The sequence below is a fragment of the Octopus sinensis genome, linkage group LG4, assembly GCF_006345805.1.
Source record: "Octopus sinensis linkage group LG4, ASM634580v1, whole genome shotgun sequence".
Lineage (NCBI taxonomy): Eukaryota > Metazoa > Mollusca > Cephalopoda > Octopoda > Octopodidae > Octopus > Octopus sinensis.
Window position 1 is genome coordinate 14,049,306 of NC_043000.1, and position 23,494 is coordinate 14,072,799.

Below are 23,494 nucleotides of genomic sequence, written 5' to 3' on the forward strand. Positions count from 1 at the left end.
CAAACATCCTTTTAACCAATCAAATTTCTATTAATATAAGAGATAGACCACCTATACACCCACACAAATTTGCAGTAACAGCACTCTGTAAACAGAAGGGGTCAGTCAGTAAGACCACTTTGTAACAGAAGATGAAAAAAAAAAAATCCTTCAAAAGTTAATTATATATACAAGCTAAATTCCTCACCCTAAAATGTTTTGTAAAATAAACTCGATTGGTCCATGTCAGAATTAAAAACCAGTTCCGATCTGGTGCAACATTCCCATAATCCAAGACATTACAGTAAATTTATAGCCAACTTTCTGCAGAAGAAATCAAACAACATTGTGGCTTACTAATGTAAGAGCATTTTTATCAAACCCCCAAATTCATAAATTGCTAATCAAGTAATTGTTTTAATGAAGTTAAAAATATTTAAATGACCAGCTTATGTATGGTTTAAAAATAAAAAAAAAAAAAAAAAAAAAAAAAAAAATCACAATTATCACTAACAATGATCCCAATACAGGATAGGATCATTGTTGTTGTTGTTTAGCCCTAAGTAAGTCCCTAATAAGTAGAAATATGATGAAAGGCATAGCAGCTATGATGATACTGTCTTTTTGTGTGTGTCCTGATGGATATTTGGCTGATATATTTAGCAGGTCTAGAAAACTATATAGAGGCTCCTTCATTGGATCACAGTTACTAATGGTCTCTTCAAAAATGATCACAAAGCAGTAATTAATGAGTATGCTCACTAATTAACAACCAAATTAATATTACAACTTCTAACCTTACCTTTTTTATACCAACTTGCCTGAAACTACCCATAGTTTAATGAAAGTGTAATGAACTTAGGATATGAACCTAATTCTCTAAATTATCAGACCATCCCTATACATTTGTCATGTGCATGTTTTATTTACCAACTAATTGACTTGCAGGAGATTATGCCACTAAGTTAGAACAAAAGTGAGTGTCCTTGAGATTTGTGAGCTTTTCTCTAGTGATAAGCAAAGCCCTTTGAAGATCAAGCACACAGTGTTGAGGGCAATTTAAGAATGCAAACCAACTCTTGCCAAACAAGCCAGAACAATCACAGAAGTTGAGACTCACCAGAGAGCAATACATGATTCTTGGTACTCGTGTGACGATGTTAGGAAGAATCATTTGACTACCACAGACTAATTTTCCTCAAGTCTCCCTACAGAGATCAAGGGCAAAGCCTCGAGGACTTTTTGATAAACTCACATCTTGAATTTTGATTCAAGACCAATTTTTTCCTGTCCCTTGAGTAATGACCATAGAATTTAGACACTATGAAATGTTGATTCCTATATCCGAAGTTTCTCTACAAGTATCTGAAAATCCATATGTACACACACACACATTGCAATTTAATTTGTGTAAATGTTAATACAGATATTTTTTTCCCCTCTATCCATTTGTTTTCTCTCCTCATTCCTTTCTGTAGTAGAGTGTAGGCTTGAAACGTCAAAGATTCTTCCATTTTTTCCAGAGTTCCCTTATCTAGGGAACAATAAACAAATGGAAAGAGGGGGGAAAAAAGTATCCGCATTAACGTCTGTATGTGTATGTATGTCTGTGTATATATATATATATATATTTAATTTGTGCATACAAACATCCATACACACACATACATACATACATTATATTATATATATATATATATATATATATATATACACACACACACACACACACACACACACACACACACACACATACATATATATATACAGACATACACACAGCCTTTCTTTAAATAAATATATTACAAAATGTTTGCAAGTTTTGTTCTTGTTAACAACAGCCCAAACCGTAATAATCTCTCACCACAACCAGGCAACTATTCATGAGACAAAGGTGGCCCATACAAACAAGCTATCTTACCACAACATACTGGTGACCCCAACTAGAAAAGGATAGCACTTCACTGATGGATCAATAATTTCATGGATTATTCCTCTGTACAGACTGGAGAAAGTCCATGCTGCTAAAAATCTCCATGGAAATTCAGGAGGCTATAGAGGAAGCTGTCCATTTGATTGGATTTTCTCTTGGAAACATAGGTATTTCAAGCTTTTTTTTTTTTTGCTGTAGCAGTGGTAGGTAAATGATATTCAAGAAATCCTAACTTCAAAAGACTCATCACAGGAATACACATGTTTGTAAGAAAAATTCAAGATGATCTGCTAGCTGGAGTCAGACCTGGCTACTTGTCAATAGGATACAAAGACTTTGTTACATTAGGAATACTGAGATTAGCTTCAAAGGTCAAAGGTTACAGTCCCAAGACGATGAAGAGATACTTTTTTTCATAAGAACATCGTACTGGATGGATGGAAGCACTCCGTCGGTTACGACGATGAGGGTTCCGGTTGATCCGAATCAACGGAACAGCCTGCTCATGAAATTAACGTGTAAGTGGCTGAGCACTCCACAGACACGTGCACCCTTAACATAGTTCTCGGGGATATTCAGCGTGACACAGAGAGTGACAAGGCCGGCCCTTTGAAATACAGGTACAACAGAAACAGGAAGTAAGAGTGAGAGAAAGTTGTGGTGAAAGAGTACAGCAGGGATCACCACCATCCCCTGCCAGAGCCTCGTGGAGCTTTTAGGTGTTTTCGCTCAATAAACACTCACAATGCCCAATCCGGGAATCAAAACCGCGATCCTATGACCGCGAGTCCGCTGCCCTAACCACTGGGCCATTGCGCCTCCACTAGAACATCGTACTAGGAGTAAGAACAATCTTTAGTTCTGATGAGGAAATTGATATATTTGACTATTACTTACCATAATTTCAATCAATGGAAATAGAGTCATGTTCACCATTTTCCATCACAGAAAATAATTATTTTACAATGCAGATGTCCTTACAAGGGGAGAGAAGAGCCTTAACCCTTTAGTGTTTAAACCAGCCCAATATATTCTACATGTTTTATATTCAAACTGGCAATATCTAGCCTCTCACTCCTAACCTACGATGTCATTCTGAAAATAAACAATCACATCATTGAAACCTCAAAGCTATAGCATAATGCATGATTAATTCAAAACAATTTGAGTGAAAAAGTATTACATTTAACAGAGTAATCTGAACACTAAAGGGTTAAATGCAATCTAATTAGATGGAGAAGGTTATGAAATAGTGGTTATAACAATTCATCTACTAATAACAACTGATTCTGTGAAAGGTGTTTCTCCAATAATGAAATAGAAAAGGAATTTACAGAACTGACTCAAGGACTTGAAATGACTGCTGATACAGACATTTTAGATGCAGGTAAACCTTAATCTGGAGATCTAGAATTGGATGTAAATGAGATCTGGAGAAAGTGAAAGTCAATGAAAGTAATACTAAGACAAGAGGCAAAGGCTCTTTTACACAGGGTTTCATTAGGTAATATTCCAGACAAAAGTCGTTGGAAACTTCTTGGTCAAAAGTTAAAAGAGTTGGTTGCTTTTGCAGGAGATCACACCACAAAATTGGAACAAATGTGAATGTCCTTGAGATTTGTGCACTTTTCTTGAGTGATAAGCCCTTAAAGATCAAGTGCAGAGTGTCAAGGGCAACTGAAGAACACAGATCTCACCTCTTGCCAAGCAAGCTGGAACAAATCACAGAAGTTGAGAAATTCTCTTGAGAGCAAAACGTGATTCTTGGTGCCTGTGCGACCATGTTATGAAAAGTCATTTGTCTTCATCTTTATGTAAGTACCACAAACTCCATTTCCTCACCTCTTGCTACACACATCAAGGGCAGAGCATAGGGGAAATCTAGAAAAATTCACATCTCAATATTCATGGAAGACCAATTCATTCCGGTCTCTTAAGTAAACCACTAATGACAGTAGAATTTAGATACCATGAAAAGTCAATCCCTATCCTGTGACTATGAAAAATCAATCCCTACCAGTGACTATCTAAAAATCTATGTATACTATATATGTGTGAATATATATATATATATATATATATATATATATATATATATATATATATATAAATTAATTAAGGGTAGAAATTGATATTTATCAATTAAAACCAGTGGTCTAGCATATTAAAAAAGAATCCGAAGATTAAAATATTTATATATACCAATTAATTGGTGTGTGTATATATATATATATATATATATATATATATACACACACACACACACACACACACAAACACACACACATGACTACAGCTGCATGGCTGAAATGAATAAAAGAATGTGTATGCGTGTGTGTGTGCACAGCCTATCTTTAAATAAATTTATTACAAAAAGGCTCACAACTTATTTCCTGATAACAACACCTGCAACCCAACTCAATCTATATTAATCTCACATCATGACAACCCAATGCAAACAAGACATCATGACAAAAGAAAACTGCCTGGTTTAAAATCATTATTTATACAACTTTCAACCCTTCTGATACCAACCTGCCTGAGATTTCCCCTAGTTTTATGATACAAAAACTGCCGGTTTTAATGTCTTTGCTTAAATTTAAACCTATCATAATTGTATGTAAGAATCATATAAGCTGAAGTCCACAGAGAAAAGTTGGTTATTTTACTAAATGTTCCAAATTATTATTTTTAAAATTAACTAAAACACATGGACAGTGTATTTTACAAAAGGCTTAATTCACCAACAATTATTGTACAAGCGAAAGTCAGTGATGGGAGGAAGGTATTGGCATTAATACCTGTTGCAGATATGTAGAGGAAAATGATTAATTAAAAGAGGGCACATGTGTGAGGAGGATCATTGCTGTTTTGTGTGGGCGTCAGAGAACCCTAATCTAACAGATTGGGTAGGCAAAAGTTTCTGTTCCCTTGTCTTCTTACCTTGAAATTGGTAATATCAAAAATTTATTTTATATGGAATATTTGTAAAAGAAAAAAAAAACAACCTAAAACAAATTATTCCGTTTTAGTTCCAGAGATGGGAGAGAAAAACTTGCACAGGGGCACAGAGATAGACAGAGACACTTGGAATATGGAGGAAACAGAAAACAAAAAAAAAAGGAAAACTGAAATTTAAGCTAAAAAAATTCAAATTGATAAAAATAGAATTGGAAAGAAGAGGGAGGGAGATGACAATAAAAGTGGGACCTGTTTGTGTTAAGGATTTGTTTTTCTAAAAAAAAAAATTAAAAGTCAAATAAAAACAACATAATAAAGCTGTCCATGAGAAACACTGTAACAATTTCTCAAAAGAATAGCTACAAGTTATTTATAAACCTTAAAGAACTGGTCAGTCAGATGTCCAGAGTCTTGAGCGCTTACCATAGGAAGCATATAGCAATCAAGGCAGATTGGTAAATGCAATAATCAATCACGTTACCAACATCCCACTGTGAAATCATGATCAAACACCAGCTGTGTTCTGTGTATTGCTGCTACGTGAGCGAACTATCAGATGTTAGACAATGTTAAAGAGTAAACTTCACCTCTTGATTAGAATTTTGTCTTTGAAGCGATTCAGTTTTGGGGAAATCTATCTCCACATAGGTCAGAGGTGAAACACTTTTTTCTTCAGCACCAGAAGAATGGCGACTTTTAATGGAATTTGGAGACTTCTGGTGAAGGTCTGAACATTCTGTTAGTGTTTCTGTTGAGCTCAGTTCAAGAGAAGCATAGTTCAGTTCCGTCTCACAGCTTGAGCTATGTTTTAAAGAAGACAGAGGGTTGCCTGCTATGGGTGGAATCAAACAAACTTCTGTATAGCTGTGACGGCCCTGCAGTCCCAAACTCTCAGACTTTTTCGGTTGTGCCGAGTCAGAAGCAATACTTGAACAACTGTTGTTTTTTGTCATGAAAGACTGTTCAGAGGAGTGGCTGTCACTTTTGGAGGATCTGAAACATTCCCCATCACTTTTCTTTGAAGGCCTTCGCTCAACGTTAACAAAACTTTCTGAATTCTCTGCCATGTGGTTAGACTGGTCTAATATTTTCATGTTAGACATCATTTCGGAGCACTGATCAACATTTCTATCTTCCTGTCGGCTTTCATCTGAACCAGTTTCACTAACAATTTTGGGAACCTCAAAGAGTTTTTCTTGAGAAAGAACTTGATTGGAATTCTCCAATCTTGTCGATTCCTTTTCACTGGCAGAAATCTCATCTGTATCTACCAGCCAACTACTCTGCCTCAACGGTTTCTTATATATCTGCTCTTCTTGGCAGTTTGACCATGACATTGGGTTCAAAGGTTTCTCATTTCTACCTGGTGCTTGACTGAATGACAAATTAAAATACTCTGCATTTTCAGTTTCAGTTGGACAACTGACAGGCGAGGTTGATGTTGAGGCAGATTTTGCATGCAATGAAGTGGAAGTTGTCTTACAAGAGTCTATGGAAGGTGCTGTATACTGGGCAAAACTAGATGCAGCAGGTGGGGAGTAAAGGTCAGTTTTCACAGGCATTGATGAATGTCGTTTGTGAATCACTTTCATAATATCACGATTACATCTTTTTGTACTTTGAAGGTTATCGTTGCAAGAAGTGGAAAGACTTTGTATATATTCAATGCCCGAAGGAACAGTACATGGAGCAGATGAGGGCTCGTGTCTGTAATGCTGTCTGGGGTCAAACACAACGTAAGGCTCAATTTCAGCAGCTTTTGCTTTTTCACAGTTGAAAGGAAAAGAATTTGAGAAAAATGGATCAAAATTAGAACTGAACATACTCTGAGGCCTTTTGGCATCAGACTTTCCCAATATAATGTCACTGTCAAATTTCTCTTTTCGAGAAGTGCAGCTATCATTTACTTTTTTAGAAAGTGTATCATTGTCATATTTTTTCATGGCATTGCTTGCGTTGTAAGAGAGTTCAATATAGGCATCTTCTACATCGGAAGGCTTTTCTTTATGGTTTCGAAGCCCATAAGTAGGGCAGGAAATGTTACTTTCATCATATGGGGGCCTGATCGGTTTGGGAAAATCCATGTTAAAATAAGGATCCCCAGCACTTTCCTGCTTACGAAGGGTTGCCATTGCCTGAGACCTGTTATCATGAGAGACACTCTTTGTGCGTCTAACACCCAAATCAGATGGGACCCGCTCAGTTTTAGAACGTAGACTTAGCCTTTCTGAAAACCCTGAGTGCGTACATGGTACATACCGATCGACATCTTTGTGCCAACTATTACTACCTGAGTCTGATTCATCATCAGAATTAGATTTTATATGAGAAACTACCTTGTCAGGAACAGGTCCTGGTTTAAGAGAGTGATCAGGTTTCCTTTGTCCATAATACTTATCAAATGGGTAACATTGACAGCTGGAATATTCTCCCAGGCTCATTGACATCACGGGTGAGTTAGTTTTCATATTAATTACATCACACACAGGTGAATGTTTTGGACTGGATGAGAAACCAGTCATCTCCAGGTAATTTGACATTTCCCCACCTGCATTTGACATGGAATTTACTGGAAGATGTGCGTGAAAAGATTTAGACATTCCCCCTTTATTCTTCCCCATCTCAATGGCATCGTTGTTCTTTTTACTGTGGTATTTCCAATGTGTGCCATCAGGGCCAGGTAAGAAAGCTAACGAGTAAGGATCCTTTTGTAAAGATTCCTGGGACATTTTGCGAAGAAGTTCTTCTGAAGTAGTCCTTACCGATTCAAAAGAGCTCCGTTTAAAGCACCTTGAGCTGTGACTAGACGATCTTGGACGATGACCCTGAGTCAAAGATTTTCCCAAGCTGGACGCTCTTGGCCTGCATCCATAGCTATCACTAGCTGTGCGAGGACGACCAAATTCCAACTCGGAAAAATCAGAATCTTCCGACTTGTATGAGCCACAAGGTGGACTGTTGGAAGGAAGTGAGTGATTGGATGATGTGTTGGAGGTCTTTTGTTTCTGTGAGATCAGGTGTGGGGCACTGGAACATCGACTGTTATCCATCATTCCTAACATAGCTAGTTTTGCATCACAACCTTGTGGCTTCAACACCGTCTTTGGTTGAGGTTTGCATCCAACTGAATAAGAACGTTTTGGTATATCCTTCTCAACAGATATAGTCTCATCAGATATCAGATAACTGTGACCACGATTAGGACGTAAGCTGCTGCTACCTTTGGGACTGTGGCCAGGTGGAGTCATTTGGAGATAATGTTCTTCTGGGCCTGCAGAAAATAAGAGAGAAAAGTCAGTGATGAAAGTTGTTCTGATGGTAGAAGGGACAGTAATAGGTTTAATGAAAATTAGAGACACACACACACCACACAACACATAAACACATACAGATCACATAAACACACACACACACACACAACACACACACACACACCACAACACACACACACACACACCACAACACACACACACACACCACAACACACACACACACACACACACACACACACACACACACACCACAACACACACAACACACACACACACACACAACACACACACACACACACACACACACACACACACACGCATCATATAAACACGCATGCAAGCCCACAAACACAATTTCTTCCATAAAAAATACAAAATACCACTTACTTCCACTTTCTTTAACAGTGGGTAAACTTGTGCCTGTAGGCCCCATATCAACATAGGGAGCATCATTGACTGGGCTACTAGCCTGAGGGGAGAGTTGTTGTTGCTGCTGTTGAGGTGTCGGCTGTGGCACAGAAACCGCTTTACCTGGCTCCATCATCACATAAGAACTTACATCACCGCCATAGTCTAAAAGAAAACCAGTAAAACTCACATCAGCATGGTTTAGTAGTACAAGAGGAAGGCTCATTGCTAGTTTCTTTTTTATGCTAACACACTTCACTTAGTTGGAATATATCATTATTATTATTATTTAACGCCCATTTTCTATGCTGGAATGGGTTGGATGGTTTGACATAATCATGTGAACTGCAAAGCTGCTTTATGCTCCATTTCAGCTTTGGCATGGCTTCTATGGCTGGAAGCTCTAAGCCAACCAATTTACAGTGTACATGTGCAGAGGGTACTTTTTTTTCATCATCATCGTTCAACGTCTGCTTTCCATGCTAGCATGGGTTGGACAATTTGACTGAGGACTGGTGAACCAGATGGCTGCACCAGGCTTCAATCTTGATCTGGCAGAGTTTCTACAGCTGGATGCCCTTCCTAACGCCAACCCCTCCGAGAGTGTAGTGGGTGCTTTTACATTCCACCAGCACGGGGCCAGTCAGGCAATACTGGCAATGACCTCGCTCGAATCTGTTACACATGCTACTGGCGTGGGTGCCAGTAAGGCGATGCTGGTGGCACAAATGAGATTACCAAGTAATCTCACTAGTAAGACAAAAGGAATAAGAAACAGGAAAAAGCTCTCTTGACTTAGTGGAGAGGGCAGGGAGGGGCTATGAGAGGGAGAAGAGACAGCTTTATGTCAAGGACAAGAAAAGATGTCTCCGTCTGGAAGCTGTTAAGCGACGTGCAACCAAAAGAATACCCTCCATCAGGCATTTGCCATATTCTGAACGCCTTACTTCCCTGGGCATGGACACATTGAAACTCCGACGTCTGGCAGCTGACTTGGCAGACACCCATAAAATTATCAACCATCGTACAAACAATAACTCTGAGCACCTTTTCAAACTCCACCCATCTAACACCCGTGGACATATTTACAAAGTAAGAAAACAGCACAGCTCCCATGACTTCAGGAAACATTTTTTCATGCTGAGAATTGCTGAAGCATGGAACAAACTGCCGGCATCAGTTGCTTGTTGTCGGAGCACTGCATCCTTCAAAACTTCCATGCTTCCTGAGATTCGCCAACTTGATTTTCTCTCCTCCATACACATGCAAGCATGTATCTGACTCATTGTTCGCTTTCCAGACATTTCTACATTACTGCATGTACTTTATATGCACTTTCTGACAAATTGTGGTGCACCTGAGCACTGTATACAATAATTTCATTATTATTATTATTATAATGAAAGTTTAATTTAATGAGATAAGATGGTATTGATGGGGTGCCAGAGAAAACCTTAGTAAGAGATGAACAGCAAATAAAATAAATGTGACACTACAACATCCCTTTCTCTACATACTTCAAAATAAAACTAAGAAATTGATATGAGTACAAAGCCAGAGATGTAAAAAGTTTATTCAGGGGCCACAATGGCTTCCCCCTACCCCATTCCTTCCATCAGTCACAGGATCCCTGAAAGCACTTTCTTGCCTCTTGGCTAAAAGAAAAAAAAAATTTGTGTGTGTGTGTGTGTGTGTGTGTGTGTGTGCACGCGCCTGTCTTTTATATACTTCTGAAATTGTCACAGGATCCCATATTCCAAGTGAAAAGTACAGTCAACTAGATCTAAGCCTAATACTTCACAGATACCTATTTTATTCGCCCTGAAAGGATTAATGGCAAAGTCGACTTTGGAGGGTTTTGAATTCAAAATACAAAGGGACATAACTGAATATCACTAGAAATTTTGTCCAGGTACTCCAATATATCACACACACACACACACACACACACACACACACTCATGCACGTATTCATTTTTAGTGTCTCCTTTTCCATGTTCACATGGGTTAGCCACAATTTGTTGAGGTGAATTTTCCACAGCCAGATACCCTCATCTGTTCCCAAGCAAGGTAATACTTTATCCATGACCTCATAACCAGACATGTTTTCATGGAAGACTGGAAACTGTAGGACAACACTTGTATGGTGGTAACCACTTGTTTACAACTATTACATGATGCCAAAGCAAGGAGAAAGAAATGCACATACACATATGCATGTAAGATGGATTTCTTTTAGTTTCCATCTACCAAATCTACTCTCAAGACTTTGATTGGCCTGAGGCCATAGAAGAGGCTTTCCCCAAGAGTCACACAGTGGGACTCAAATCAAAGCTATTTCTGCACCTATACATATATTATTTAAAATAACTGTGACCAGAAGTGTTAAGACCAGTCTCTCTAGGATAAAGCACTTGTGGTAGTGTCATTTAAAAGTGCATGTGTGGTGCTACGTAAAAGCGCCCATATGGTGCCTCATAAAAGCATCAGTGTGGCACCTTGTAAAAGCGCCCAGCACACACTATAAAGTGTGTTGGCGTTAGAAAGGGCATCCAGCCATAGAAACCATGCCAAATCAGACTGGAGTCTGGTGCAGCTTTCCAACTTGCCAGCTCTGGTTAATCCATCCAACCCAATGAAGTTTATATGTGTGTAAAGGTACATGGCTCAGTGGTTAGAGCATCGAGCTTACAATCATGAGGTTGTGAGTTTGATTCCTGGACCAAGCTGCGTGTTGTTTTTGAGTAAGACACTTGGTTTTTTTATCTCATTACAAAAAAATTTTTTATATACATACGCTGATATATGATCTAGGTTGGACCCCTTATTCACATAATCACCGAACCTGGAACTTAACTATGGTCTATCCATAGCACTTATTCAGCATTACCTGACACCTTTGGGTCTCAATGACACCATTACCTCTAATAACGTATATATTTACACACAGACACACACATCAGTGGCAATAACTTTAGTATTAATAATTTGTACAAAGAAGGGTGTACTCAATGCTAAGGTAAGCACAGTGCATTTATAGTTGAAATTCAAAAGACGGTCAACATGGGTCAAGTTAAGCAGACTTGTTATTAGATGTTAGTTACCTCGTTCACTTTTCTGTGAGCCTGGTGATAGGTCCATACATGCATCATAACTATCTGTCATCTCAGAGGCTGTGGTAGATGCACTCGGTTGGAAGTTAATATAATTTTCAAACTGTCCTGTTTCTCCCCAGTTAGAACCAGCTGAACCTAGAAAATTGAAAAACATCAGTTACAACTGTTAGATAATACAATTAATGTTGGAGAGAGAAGGTGGGGCACAAACACAGTAAGGTAGAGAGAGAGAGAGAGAGAGAGAGAGAGAGAGACAAGCATGAACACATGCACACTCAGTGAGGGACAGCATGACAAAGTGATAGAGTGATGGAGACCAGGATGCAGTATGAACTTACCATATTGTTCAGGTGTTGAAGGAGTAGAGGACTGGTCACCAGGATGCATTGGGACGTAGTCTTCTATATAACTGCCTCGTAAACTATCTGGTGTTGGGACACTACTGCGACAACGGTAAGACCTACATAAGAGGAACAAGAGAGAAAACAATACAAACCACTGCTGAGTGTACTTGCTTGTAACGTTAACCATCGTGGATCCTATCAAATAAATAGTTGCAACTAAAGACTGTGACATCTCTGGAACCAATTAATTAGTTAGTTAGTTAGTTAGTTAATTTGGCTCAAAAGCAAATAGCAAGGCCATGTAGGGGGACATGGAGTTAAGTACAGGGTGGTGTTCATGTAAAGAGTTCAGGCCACTTGAGGTCCAGGGAGACTTTGAACAAAGCGGTCGTTGGCATCTTCACCATCTCGTCTGGCAGCTTGTTCCACGGATCTGCAACCCGGACGGAGAAAGCTCCTCTCCTTCGATTGAGACGAAATCGTCGCAGGTAGAGCTTTTCGGAATGACCCCGCAGCCGACGCTCTGGAGCAGGAGTGAAGAACAGCTCTTTCGAGAGGTTACACTTTCCGCTTATGATGTTGTGAGCGAGAATGAGATCACCACGGCGTCGTCGTTTTTCTAAAGAATAAAGGTCGAGCGTCTTCGGCCTTTCTTCATAAGACAAATTTTTGAGACTATGAACCATGCGGGTAGCCAGCTTCTGGACTCTTTCGAGATGCTGTATGTCTTTAAGGGCTGTGACACTTCTTGGAACGACTGTATTAAGTGATGTCATATTTTTGGGAAGAGCTAATAACAGTGATCGTGGTTTTTTTCAGTTTGGAACTCCTTATCCAATTTTTTTGTTTAAGAGAAATTCTATACAAACCTAGTTAAAAATTTTTTTTTTAATCTCCAGAAACTTGAGTGTGTGTGTGTGCGCCCGCACACACATCTACAAGAATACACGTTAAATCGAATCGATGAATAGAGTTATCTTCCTTGCAACAGCCAGGGTAGGTAACTCATGTAAAACACAGCTGGTTTACATTTCCTTCTATTTTTATTGCTTTTAGTAGTGGCATAGTTGTTTACTTGAGGCAATTACAGAGATAATAGAATTAAAATGAACCAGAGGAATTCAAATAGAAGGATCTTTGAAGTGTTAAGATATCCTACTAACACCGCACTAATTTAATCAATACAGCCATATGACAACAATAAATGGCCCTACGGACATAAAAAAAAATATATGGTTCAGACAGGGAAGAGGAAATTCCATGACCGTTTGAACGGACTGTTTGAGGGAAAGAAAACATGATTGTAAGGTTACAGCGGTCGGCAGCAATACATTAATATAATGAGAGCTGGTCTGAATACGTTGCAAAAGAGTGGACTTCACAAAAGGAAGTGGTGTTAATCTAGGCAGGGAATTAGATCACCTTAGAATATTTACAGTTATTTCGTTTGGGGATTTGGTTTGCAAGATTCTTTATATGAGTTCGTGTGTTGAAGCATATTCTATTGTGTCTGGGGAGAGTCATTTTCTTTTTGTACCTTATGATGTAACACATTCACTGGTAAAATTTTCACTTATTTCTTATTTTTATTTTCCCGAAATTTTCGTTGCCTCTTGCAACCTTTTCAATAGTCTTGACTGTCCGTTATTTACACTACGTTCCCTTTTGTTTGTTTGTGCACATGTGTGGGTCAGTGTGTGTGTGTGTACCTATACATGCATGCAGTTAACACAGCTTACAGTTAATCTGACAAAAACAGCTATGGGCCAGCCTATACAGCCACTAAAAGACAACAGTTGTTGTTCAGCCAATATGATCACAAAAAGGCAGCAGCTAATGGTCATCCTGTAGCCTACAAAGAGAACAGCTATAGGCCATCTTGAACAGTCACATGAAGATAACAGGTTTGTCAGTCTATACAGACACACTAACACAAGAGCTTTGTATCAGCTTATATAAGCCAGACAATAAGTTATGACAGCTTATATAACCACATATACAGAAAACAATAGTATGAGGTCAACAAGAAAACCTCTGAATGTTTTGTTGTCTCAGGGAACGAATGTCACGTTAAAATATATGACTAGAAAAACAAAATGAAATGGTCACAGCTGGATCACCTTTGATAAAGGCTGACCTGGGATAAATAGTTATATAAAAAAAATGATTAAAAAAAAAAATCTACTTACCCAATAGGAATTTCCACAGCTGGACTTGAGGCACAACTTTCAGCGGAATAACTGCTACGAGATCCATGGGATTCGGTGCTGTCAGAACGTAACCTGTGTCCTACATGTGGGTAGTAGTCATAATGACTAAAAGAGAAAGAAGCAATGAGAATTTAACACCGATAAAATGTATGAAAGAAGTTGAGTGATTGTCTTATACAAAAACCAAGGCTATAATAGAATTTAGCATACATATATATCATCATTTTATATATATATATAAAGTTCAGCAAAATTTAGATTCAGATGAATATGGTACTTAAGTCAACGGCACCAGAATTTTGTATGGTATTATCCATATAAATCAAACGGGGTGATTATAATCAAAATAAGCAACAAAGATATCCAAGCTAGTGTAGTACAATTGTTTCATGCTACTTCATTTTATAAGTAAATAAGAAAATAAATATAAGAATGTGCATTGTCAGTTTAATTGAAAAATTCTATATGTGGCTGAAGATTGCTCGACATTTTAAAACTGATGTAATACTTACAGTGTTTAACCCCTTACCCGGCAGAAACGAATATATGCGTTTTGACCGAAGTCGTTTTTTTCTATCTCTGGCGAGTTAACTCGTCAAAAGATAGACTCGCCAAAATCGACAGCAAACGAGTTCCTTTGTCTATTATAAACTCTTTTTTGACATATACGAGTATATTCGCTCACTTTATACGTCTGGCAGAGACGATTTCTGCCACCTTTCGCTTGAGTAAGGCATTGAAGACCGAGTATGATTTAGTCACTTGGAGACAGTCGAAGGGTTGGAAGGCACATTTTATGAATAGAAGTATTCACTTTGCTTTTACGTAGTTTTTTTTTATACCTTTATATTATAACCCCACCATGTCGATAATCAAATAAAATAACATGATTTTTTGTAAAAGTAATATGATTTATGAAAAAAACCGGTTAACTCGTTTCTGCCCAAAGCGGTAATTTAAAATCAATATTATTGAATTAAAATTCATAATAAATAAGGTTTGAAATATACCTCGAAATCACCATTCAAAACATAGTAAAATAAAACAATTAAAAAATATGTCTGAAAAAATACATTTATTTTCAAAATAATTGTTGGGTAAGGGGTTAATAAAATGAAGTAGCATGAAACAATTGTACTACACTACCTTGGATATCTTTGTTGCTTATTTTGATTATATATATATATATATATATATATATATATACAAATTTACTTGTGTTATAAACAAGAGCATTGTAAAAGGAAAAAGCTGAAACTAATATTAGGTATCTGCCTCAACAGTATACATTCCTTATATTTCATATAGGCATGCCACAACAAAAATATATTCCCCAACGAGACTCAGAACAAAGTCTACTCACCTGAAGTATAATTTCTTAATCAATGTAGCATGCATTCCATGCATGTATACACGGTCACTCCCAACACAAATTTGTCATTGTCAGCCTCACTTTTGACTACATTGTCATCTACCTCAATTTTGTTATTGTCACCTTTAAATGACATCACTTAGGGATAGAGCAATTTTTTTTTTATGAACAAACATTAACATGAGTGGTTATCTGTTGCAGAATTGTAACAAAATGAAATCATCAAAAATTTTTGCATAATAAAAATTATTGTACCTTACATCACCATATATATATATATATATATATATATATATATATATATATATATATATATATATATATATATATATATATATATATATATATATATATATATATATATATATATAAAATCAAAATAAGCAACAAGGATATCCGAGGTAGAGTAGTACTTGTTGCTTATTTTGATTATAATCACCTCATTTGATTTATATGGATAATACCATACAAAATTCTGGTGCCTTTGAATTAAGCACCATATTCATCTGAATCTATTTATATATATAAATAGATTGGCCTCCGTGCCGGTGGCACGTAAAAAGCACCATCCGTTCGTGGCTGTTGCCAGCCTCGCCTGGCCCCGTGCCGGTGGCGCGTAAAAAGCACCATCCATTCGTGGCCGTTGCCAGCCTCGCCTGGCCCCCGTACCGGTGGCACGTAAAAAGCACCATCCGATCGTGGCCGTTGACAGCCTAGCCCGGCCCCCGTGCCGGTGGCACGTAAAAAGCACCATCCGTCCGTGGCCGTCTTCCACCTGTGCGGGTGACACATAAAAAGCACCCACTACACTCACGGAGAGGTTGGCATTAAGAAGGGCATCCAGCCGTAGAAACACTGCCAGATCAGACTGGGCCTGATGCAGCCTTCTGGCTTCACAGACCCCAGTTGAACCGTCCAACCCATGCTAGCATGGAAAGCAGACGCTAAATGATGATGATGATATATATATATATATTTAGTAATATATTAGCTGCAAAACTACATATTATACAATATGTATGTATATAGCTGTGTAAAGAAGTGCTGATCTAACTGTGGAGGGAACCTGTGGAAGAGGTTAAAGCCAGGAAGACCTGGAATGAGGAGGTGAAGTGAGATCTTTGGATGTTGAGTCTCACAGAAGTGATATCTAGTGACCAAGACCTTTGACACTTTGTTGTGCTTGAGAAGACATGCCAAGCCAAATGAAACTGGAGCCGTGGCTAGTGTCAGCGACATGTAAAAGGCACCCATTATACTCTAAGGGGTGGTTGGCATTAGGAAGGGTATCCAACGATGGTAACCAAGCCAAAACAGACTGGAGCCTGGTGCAGTTAACTGGCTTACCCATGCTCACATGGAAAACTAAATGATGAGCAATGATGTCTTTTATCATACAAAACTTGTAAACAAGTACAAAACTTTCTAATATCTACATTCTTTTACAATTATGTATCAAGTAATCACAGACGTTGATGTCTGTTCATAAAAATTCTTACAGTGATGACATTTAAGTCAACGATGATGAAACCAAAACAGGTGGCAACTGTGACTTAAGGAAACTGAGGCAGACAACAATGGTTGACATTGATAAGATTGGGGTTTGATATTGACAAATCTGAGTGGGGAAACCCTGTAATCTAAATATCATTATGACATGCCCTATATATATATCAAGCTATTACAATGCAACAAACACCACAATATCCAAATTTTATTCAGTATATGTTTACTGTTTGTACTTCCTATGGTTTTTGTTAATGAATTTCCAATAAAATATATTGCATTTGTCATGTACTAAAATATATGTATTTGCAATACACACATATATATATATATATATAAATTAGAGAAAAAAAAACTAACTATTATGCAATTCAAACAATGATAGAAATTTAATACTAAATTGAATTTTGCCCTGTAAGTTTGGAGTTATACTCCCTAATATTATTATATATATATATAAAATATAAATTAGAGAAAATAAAACTAACTATTATGCAATTCAAACAATGATAGAAATTTAATACTAAATTGAATTTTTCCCTGTAAGTTTGGAATTATACTCCCTAATATTATTATATATATATATATATATATATAAAACATACATTTCAAACTATGTACACAGACGTTTTATAGTTCATCATAATTGAGACATTATTTCATTGAGTTGATGATTTTTCTTTGCAAACATATTCTGGATAATTTTATATGTAGTTTGATGCTTTTTTATCACACATTTTGTGAAGAATCTGTTCCAATCAGATTTCTTTGATCATCATGTTCTATGTACAACATCAGATTATACATGCACACACACATAACTTAATTATAGAAGTTAAAGGTATTGAATTTGAGCTTTCCATCATTAGTTTTAACCACTGAACTATGTCATTGCTTGTGTAATTTTTCTACCACAAAGAAAAAAAATATACATGAATACACAAGAAAGTTTATATATATATATATATATATATATATATATATATATAAAGTTAAAGAGACATACAGAGATACAGAAAGAGAAAATTGTGCATTTGAATCTCATTGCTATTTAAACTGTGGTGCAATGTTACATTATTAGACAACTATAAATTTGGTTTCAGATCATATTTAAAGTTTCCATCAGTAATTCTTTAGCTAAAGCCATCATTTCCCTACTGTTTTCTGAGCTAGAACTGAGTTTTTCATCAGAAACCATGAGGTGTATGTGCATATGCATGCATGCACCAGAGTGTGTGAGTAGATATGCAAGAGAAAGAAACATTGTATAAGAGTAGATGCATATGCTTGCATGCGTGTAATAGATTATCATTTTACATCCATTTTCCCATGCTGGTAAGGTTTAGATACGTGTTTTATATCATCCTGCATGCACACAGCAACAGAGATAACAGATTGCCTTTGTTGTAGTGCATGTCTGATACTGAAGTGAATTTTTATGTCTCTGGTATGATAGAAGATATCTCATATGGAAGAGCTAAAGGGTCCCCTTCTTCCCTCCGTTAGTTCTTATTTGATATTAGAGCCCTCTTAGGTGGTTAATCTGTGCTGTGACCACATTCTACTTGTATGTTATCTTTGGCATGGTTGCTACAGCTGGATACCCTTCTTATCACAAACCACTTTATATTTTATTTTATGTGTGTATGTGTGTGTGTGTGAGAAAGAGTATGTATGCATGTGAGTGCATGTGCATAAAAATGTGTACACACAAGAGTGTGCATATGCGTGTGTGTGTGTGTGTGTGTGTGTGAGTGAGTATTTATTTTCAATCACTTTATGACTGATGGTGTTGGGAGGGAGTAATTAAGCCTGTGACAATTCTATTGATTACTTAATCACTCAAGAATATTGTGGAGATATTTTTTTAATAGTGCTTACACTATAACTAAAAGGAGACTATAGGACCGTAACATACAATACTCCTTGCTAACAAAACACTCAACAGTTATATGGTGGTCCCACTTCTAACAGCAGTGCATTCCATATGATATGACTATCAATGATCTGTTACTGTTAACAGAATGACTTGAATTGTTATTCTGTTAACAGTAAAACAGAGAAATAGTTAGGGATTCTTTAAGAATGTACATCGAGATTGGACAGTTATGTTCATTGCTCAGCACACAACACTAATATAGTGGCTGGCTGTATTTGTTGCTAGTAAGGGTTGAACATATAACATTCATGCAGCCAAGTCAGTAGTCCAGCACCTTAACATCACAGCCAACACACGAAATGTATCATGGCATTTTTACCTGACGGGACTGGAACTGAGAGCAGATGTGCCTCCTGAAAGGGTGGAAGATTTATAGTACATGCTCTGAGGACGCATCTTCTCGTTGCCAAGAGGAATTATTCGATTTTTTCGAGGACTGCAAGAAATAGAACAGTTTAGCTATTTTATGGCAGCGATTCATCAATGATATAGTTTTCTTTTTAATAAATTAATCAGTGGAGTACATGCAGTCTCCATAAGTTTTGCAGTCATTCTTAAAAGTGAAATTGATGCAGCCATTGTCTACTCCGAACATCAACAAGGTAACATTTACAGGTAAAGTATATACATGGGTGGAACTAGGGTCAGGTCAGATTGCTTCCAACAGAGTTCAGTGTGCTAAAGGTACCCAAGAAGAGGACAGCATGCTAATTCCTATCTCCCTATTGGTTGGTTATATCCTTTCTGGAACATATTTGTTTTTATTCTGAATCATTAACAAACCAACTTGAACAACTAAAAGAGGATGTGTAACATATTTGGTGTTGTATTATGGTAGAGTGAAGTTTGGTAATCTGCCAACCAATAAATACATTCACCTGTTTATCACTAACAGAGGATGTTTTATTAATTAGTAAATAAATAAAGAAACCCTGACTACCAAAATACAGTAGTTACAGAACAACAGAAAAGAGAGATAATGAAGGAACTTAATGCACTGTAGTTCCTGGCATTGAAGTGCCAGCCCCTTAAACGAACCCTAATATTGGCTTGAAATTTTGAAATAAAAAAAAAAAAAATGTTAAACATAAAAACAAGGTCTCAACATTTTAACAATTTTTGTTTTGTTTTACCAAGACGTTTTTTTTTTCTTTTTTTTGTGGATTTGTATCTTGTAGATTCTGTTCATCACTTATAGTTTGCAAATTTTCTGTACTTTTACAATATGGAGACCCATTACGTTTGACATTGCTAGCACTCCTCAGGGAGTAAAATGAAGCCATTGTCCACTAAGATGCACTGAAAAAATTTTTTAAACTTATTGAAAAAACAAAAAAAGAAGAAAGTAGTGTCCTTGATATCAGGAAATGAAGCACAAATTTAGATATAAATGAAGAGAAAGATAGTTATAAAAAAATAGAAATATAATTATAATAATTCCTCAGTTTTTTTGTTTTTTTAATATTCTGATTATGTTTTTGTTGTTATTAACCCTTTTGTTACCAACCCGGCTGAAACCGGCTCTGGCTCTTTAGTACAAATGTCTTGTTTTCATAAGTTTTGAATTCAACATTTCCACCAAACCTTAGTCACAATTTATGTTCCTAACACCAGCTCAATGATAACGATGTTATTTTACTAAATTCTTTCTTATATTTAAAGTAATTGAAAGAAACACAGAGCATCTCAAAATAAATACAGTAATGAAAGGGTTAAAAGGCAACAGACTGACAGATTTGGTAGATCACTAGACAAAAAAAAACAAAACCTTACAGCATTTAGTTATTTTCTCAATTCAGATCTCACCAGAGTTCACTTTAGTTTTTAATCTTCAAAGATTGATAGAATAATTACCAACCATTTACTAAGGTTGATGGCACGACACCCAACCCAGAACGTTTCTGTATCTAATGCCAATGTTAGAAAGAAATCTTTATTATTCTAAGAACAGTGAATCTGCAGAATTGAAAAAGCATCAGACAAAGTTTTTTCTGGTAAGGAGTTAAGAACCTTTTAAAGATTTGATGGGATCAAGACTTTACCTTTCATTCTTCTGAGGTTGATAAAATAATAGTAAGTCATGAAAGTTAATCTAAAAATTCATCCCAAAATGTGTGGCCTGTGTTTATCTCCATCACCATTTCAACATCCACTTTTCTCTGCTCGCATATAGGTCAGAGTTTATCAAGGTAGATTTCTCCAGTTGGATGCCCTTCCTGTTGCCAACCCTCACCTATTTCCAGATAATATTTCCCCCATGGTTAGACAGGTTTTCAGAGAATATTGGAAATGAATTACATCACCTGCATGACAGCGACAATCCTTTATAACAGACACATGTATTACACATATTTATATGCAACGGGCTTTTTTTTGTTTCTGTCGACCAAATCTGCTCATAAGGCTCTTGTCGGCTTGGGGCTTTAGTAGAGTACACTTGCCCAAGGTGCCATGCAATGGGACTGAATACAGAACCATGTGAAAGGGAACCAAATTTCTGATCCACACAGCCATGCCTGCATCTTAGAAAACATTATTATTAAGGTGGCAAGCTGGCAGAATCGTTAGCACTCTGGATGAATTGCTTAGCGGTATTTCACCTGTCGCTACATTCCGAGTTCAAATTCTGCTGATGTCAACTTTGCCTATCATCCTTTCGGGGTTGATAAATTAACACTTTCGTTACCAACCCGGCTGAAACCAGCTCTGGCTCTGTAGTACAAATGTTTTGTTTTCATAAGGTTTGAATTAAAATCTTCCACCAAACCTTTGTCACAATTTATGTTCCTAACACTAACTTAATGATAACTAAGTTATTTTACTAAATTCTTTGTTATATTTAAAATAATTGAAAAAAAACACAGAACATCTCAATATAAATACAGTAATGAAAGGGTTAAGTACCAGTGAAACACTGGGGTCGATGTAATTGATTAGTTCCCTCCCACAAAATTCCACTTTTTGTGCCTATAGTAGAAAGAATTATTATTATTATTATTACTAAGTTTCAAAGACATAGCTTTTAAAGTATCAATAAAAACTGTCTACAGTATCTATTCCAGTTCTTTATACATGGAATTCAAATTCCTCTGCAGTCAACTTTGCCTTTCAACCTTTTGGGGTTGATAAAATAAAATGTTTGAAATAGGATCGATGATCCTTGCAAAACAGCCTTCAAAAATTGCTGGGCTTGAGCCTTAATTAGAAACAATTATTGATATAAATGGACAGTATGGTTTTTGCAGATTGGCTTACTGGAAGAATTTTTTTAGCTGGATACTGAACTAAGAGAGGAAACCTTTATTATTCTAACAGTAAGACGAGCAGAGTTATCTCCCTTGTAAAGGGTATTCTATTTGTTTCAGTCAATTTGACTGCGGCCACGCTGGAGCACAGCCTTTAGTCGAACTAATCGACCGCTGAACTTATTCTTTGTAAGCCTAGTACTTATTCTATCGGTCGCTTTTGCCGAACTGCTAAGTTACGGGGACGTAAACACACCAACTTCAGTTGTCAAGCGATGGTGGGGGGACAAACAAAGACACAAATACATACATTATATATATATATATATACACACACACCTATATATATATATATATATATATTTATAAAAACACATCTATCTATATATATATATATATATACACACACACACACACACATCCATCCATCCATCCATCAATATATATATATATATATATATATATATATATAATGTGTGATGAATTTATGGAATGAAGTTCCAGAAATCTCATCAATTTTGTTAAGAATGGAGGAAACAAGTTGCAATTTATAAGAAGTTTAAAAATTTACAAAAAGTTTATAAATTTCAACATCTTGTTTCCTCCATTCTTAACAAAATTGATGGGGTTTATGGAACTTCATTCCATGAATTCATCACACATTATATATAATTACTACTTTCATATCTTGGCAAATTTACACCTGTAAACTCCCAGCAAAGTATGAAGAACCAAGTTTAGAAATCTTGTTTGAAAATCTCCATTTGAAGGACAAATCCACATTGAACCTTAATCTTAAACCCCAACACAACCCAAATCAGGTCATTTCACAATGTAGACCATAGCACTGGTGGATAGCACTGAAAGATCTGTTTTTCACATTCTTTCTCAGCCTCTCCAGCAACTATAAAACCTGTCTCCATCGTCACCCAGCAGATCAGAAATTGTCAAATAAAGGATAAAAAAAAAAAGATGTTGACAAAAAAACTAGACTTACCTGAGCTGTTGCCCTTCACTAACCGTACGGGACCTGTTAAACTGGAACTGATCAGAACTAAACATTGAGATACTTTCTGAGGAATGTTCATTATTACTCCAAGTTGGCATGACAACTGTTTTACCAGAACTACTGCTGCTGCGGTTCCGGAAATTTCCACTGTCCGAGCTGCTGATGGGCATCTTCATCTCCCTGCAATTACCAACCATCAG

The 23,494-nt window shown here is 36.8% G+C and overlaps 1 protein-coding gene and 1 long non-coding RNA gene across 3 annotated transcripts in view; both read right to left on the reverse strand.

Moving 5' to 3' along the window:
• Positions 1-247: 247 nt before the first annotated feature.
• Positions 248-1,644, reverse strand: LOC118762881. Its single transcript, XR_004998631.1, has 2 exons — positions 910-1,644; positions 248-858 (listed from the first exon to the last, which is right to left on the reverse strand). It is a non-coding gene; the product is annotated as an uncharacterized LOC118762881 (long non-coding RNA).
• A 3,142-nt stretch (positions 1,645-4,786) lies between these two features.
• Positions 4,787-23,494, reverse strand: part of LOC115210869 — a 105,794-nt gene continuing 87,086 nt past the window's right edge. The window contains exons 5-11 of one of the 2 annotated variants that reach the window (XM_029779631.2): positions 23,283-23,474; positions 19,360-19,476; positions 14,203-14,328; positions 12,008-12,129; positions 11,658-11,804; positions 8,533-8,718; positions 4,787-8,144 (exon numbers count right to left, since the gene is read on the reverse strand). In XM_029779631.2, the coding sequence (XP_029635491.1) occupies positions 5,443-8,144; positions 8,533-8,718; positions 11,658-11,804; positions 12,008-12,129; positions 14,203-14,328; positions 19,360-19,476; positions 23,283-23,474 (3,592 nt within the window). In that variant the 3' untranslated portion in view covers positions 4,787-5,442. The remainder of the gene's footprint in view (positions 8,145-8,532; positions 8,719-11,657; positions 11,805-12,007; positions 12,130-14,202; positions 14,329-19,359; positions 19,477-23,282; positions 23,475-23,494) is intronic. The other variant, XM_029779632.2, reaches the window with a different exon arrangement.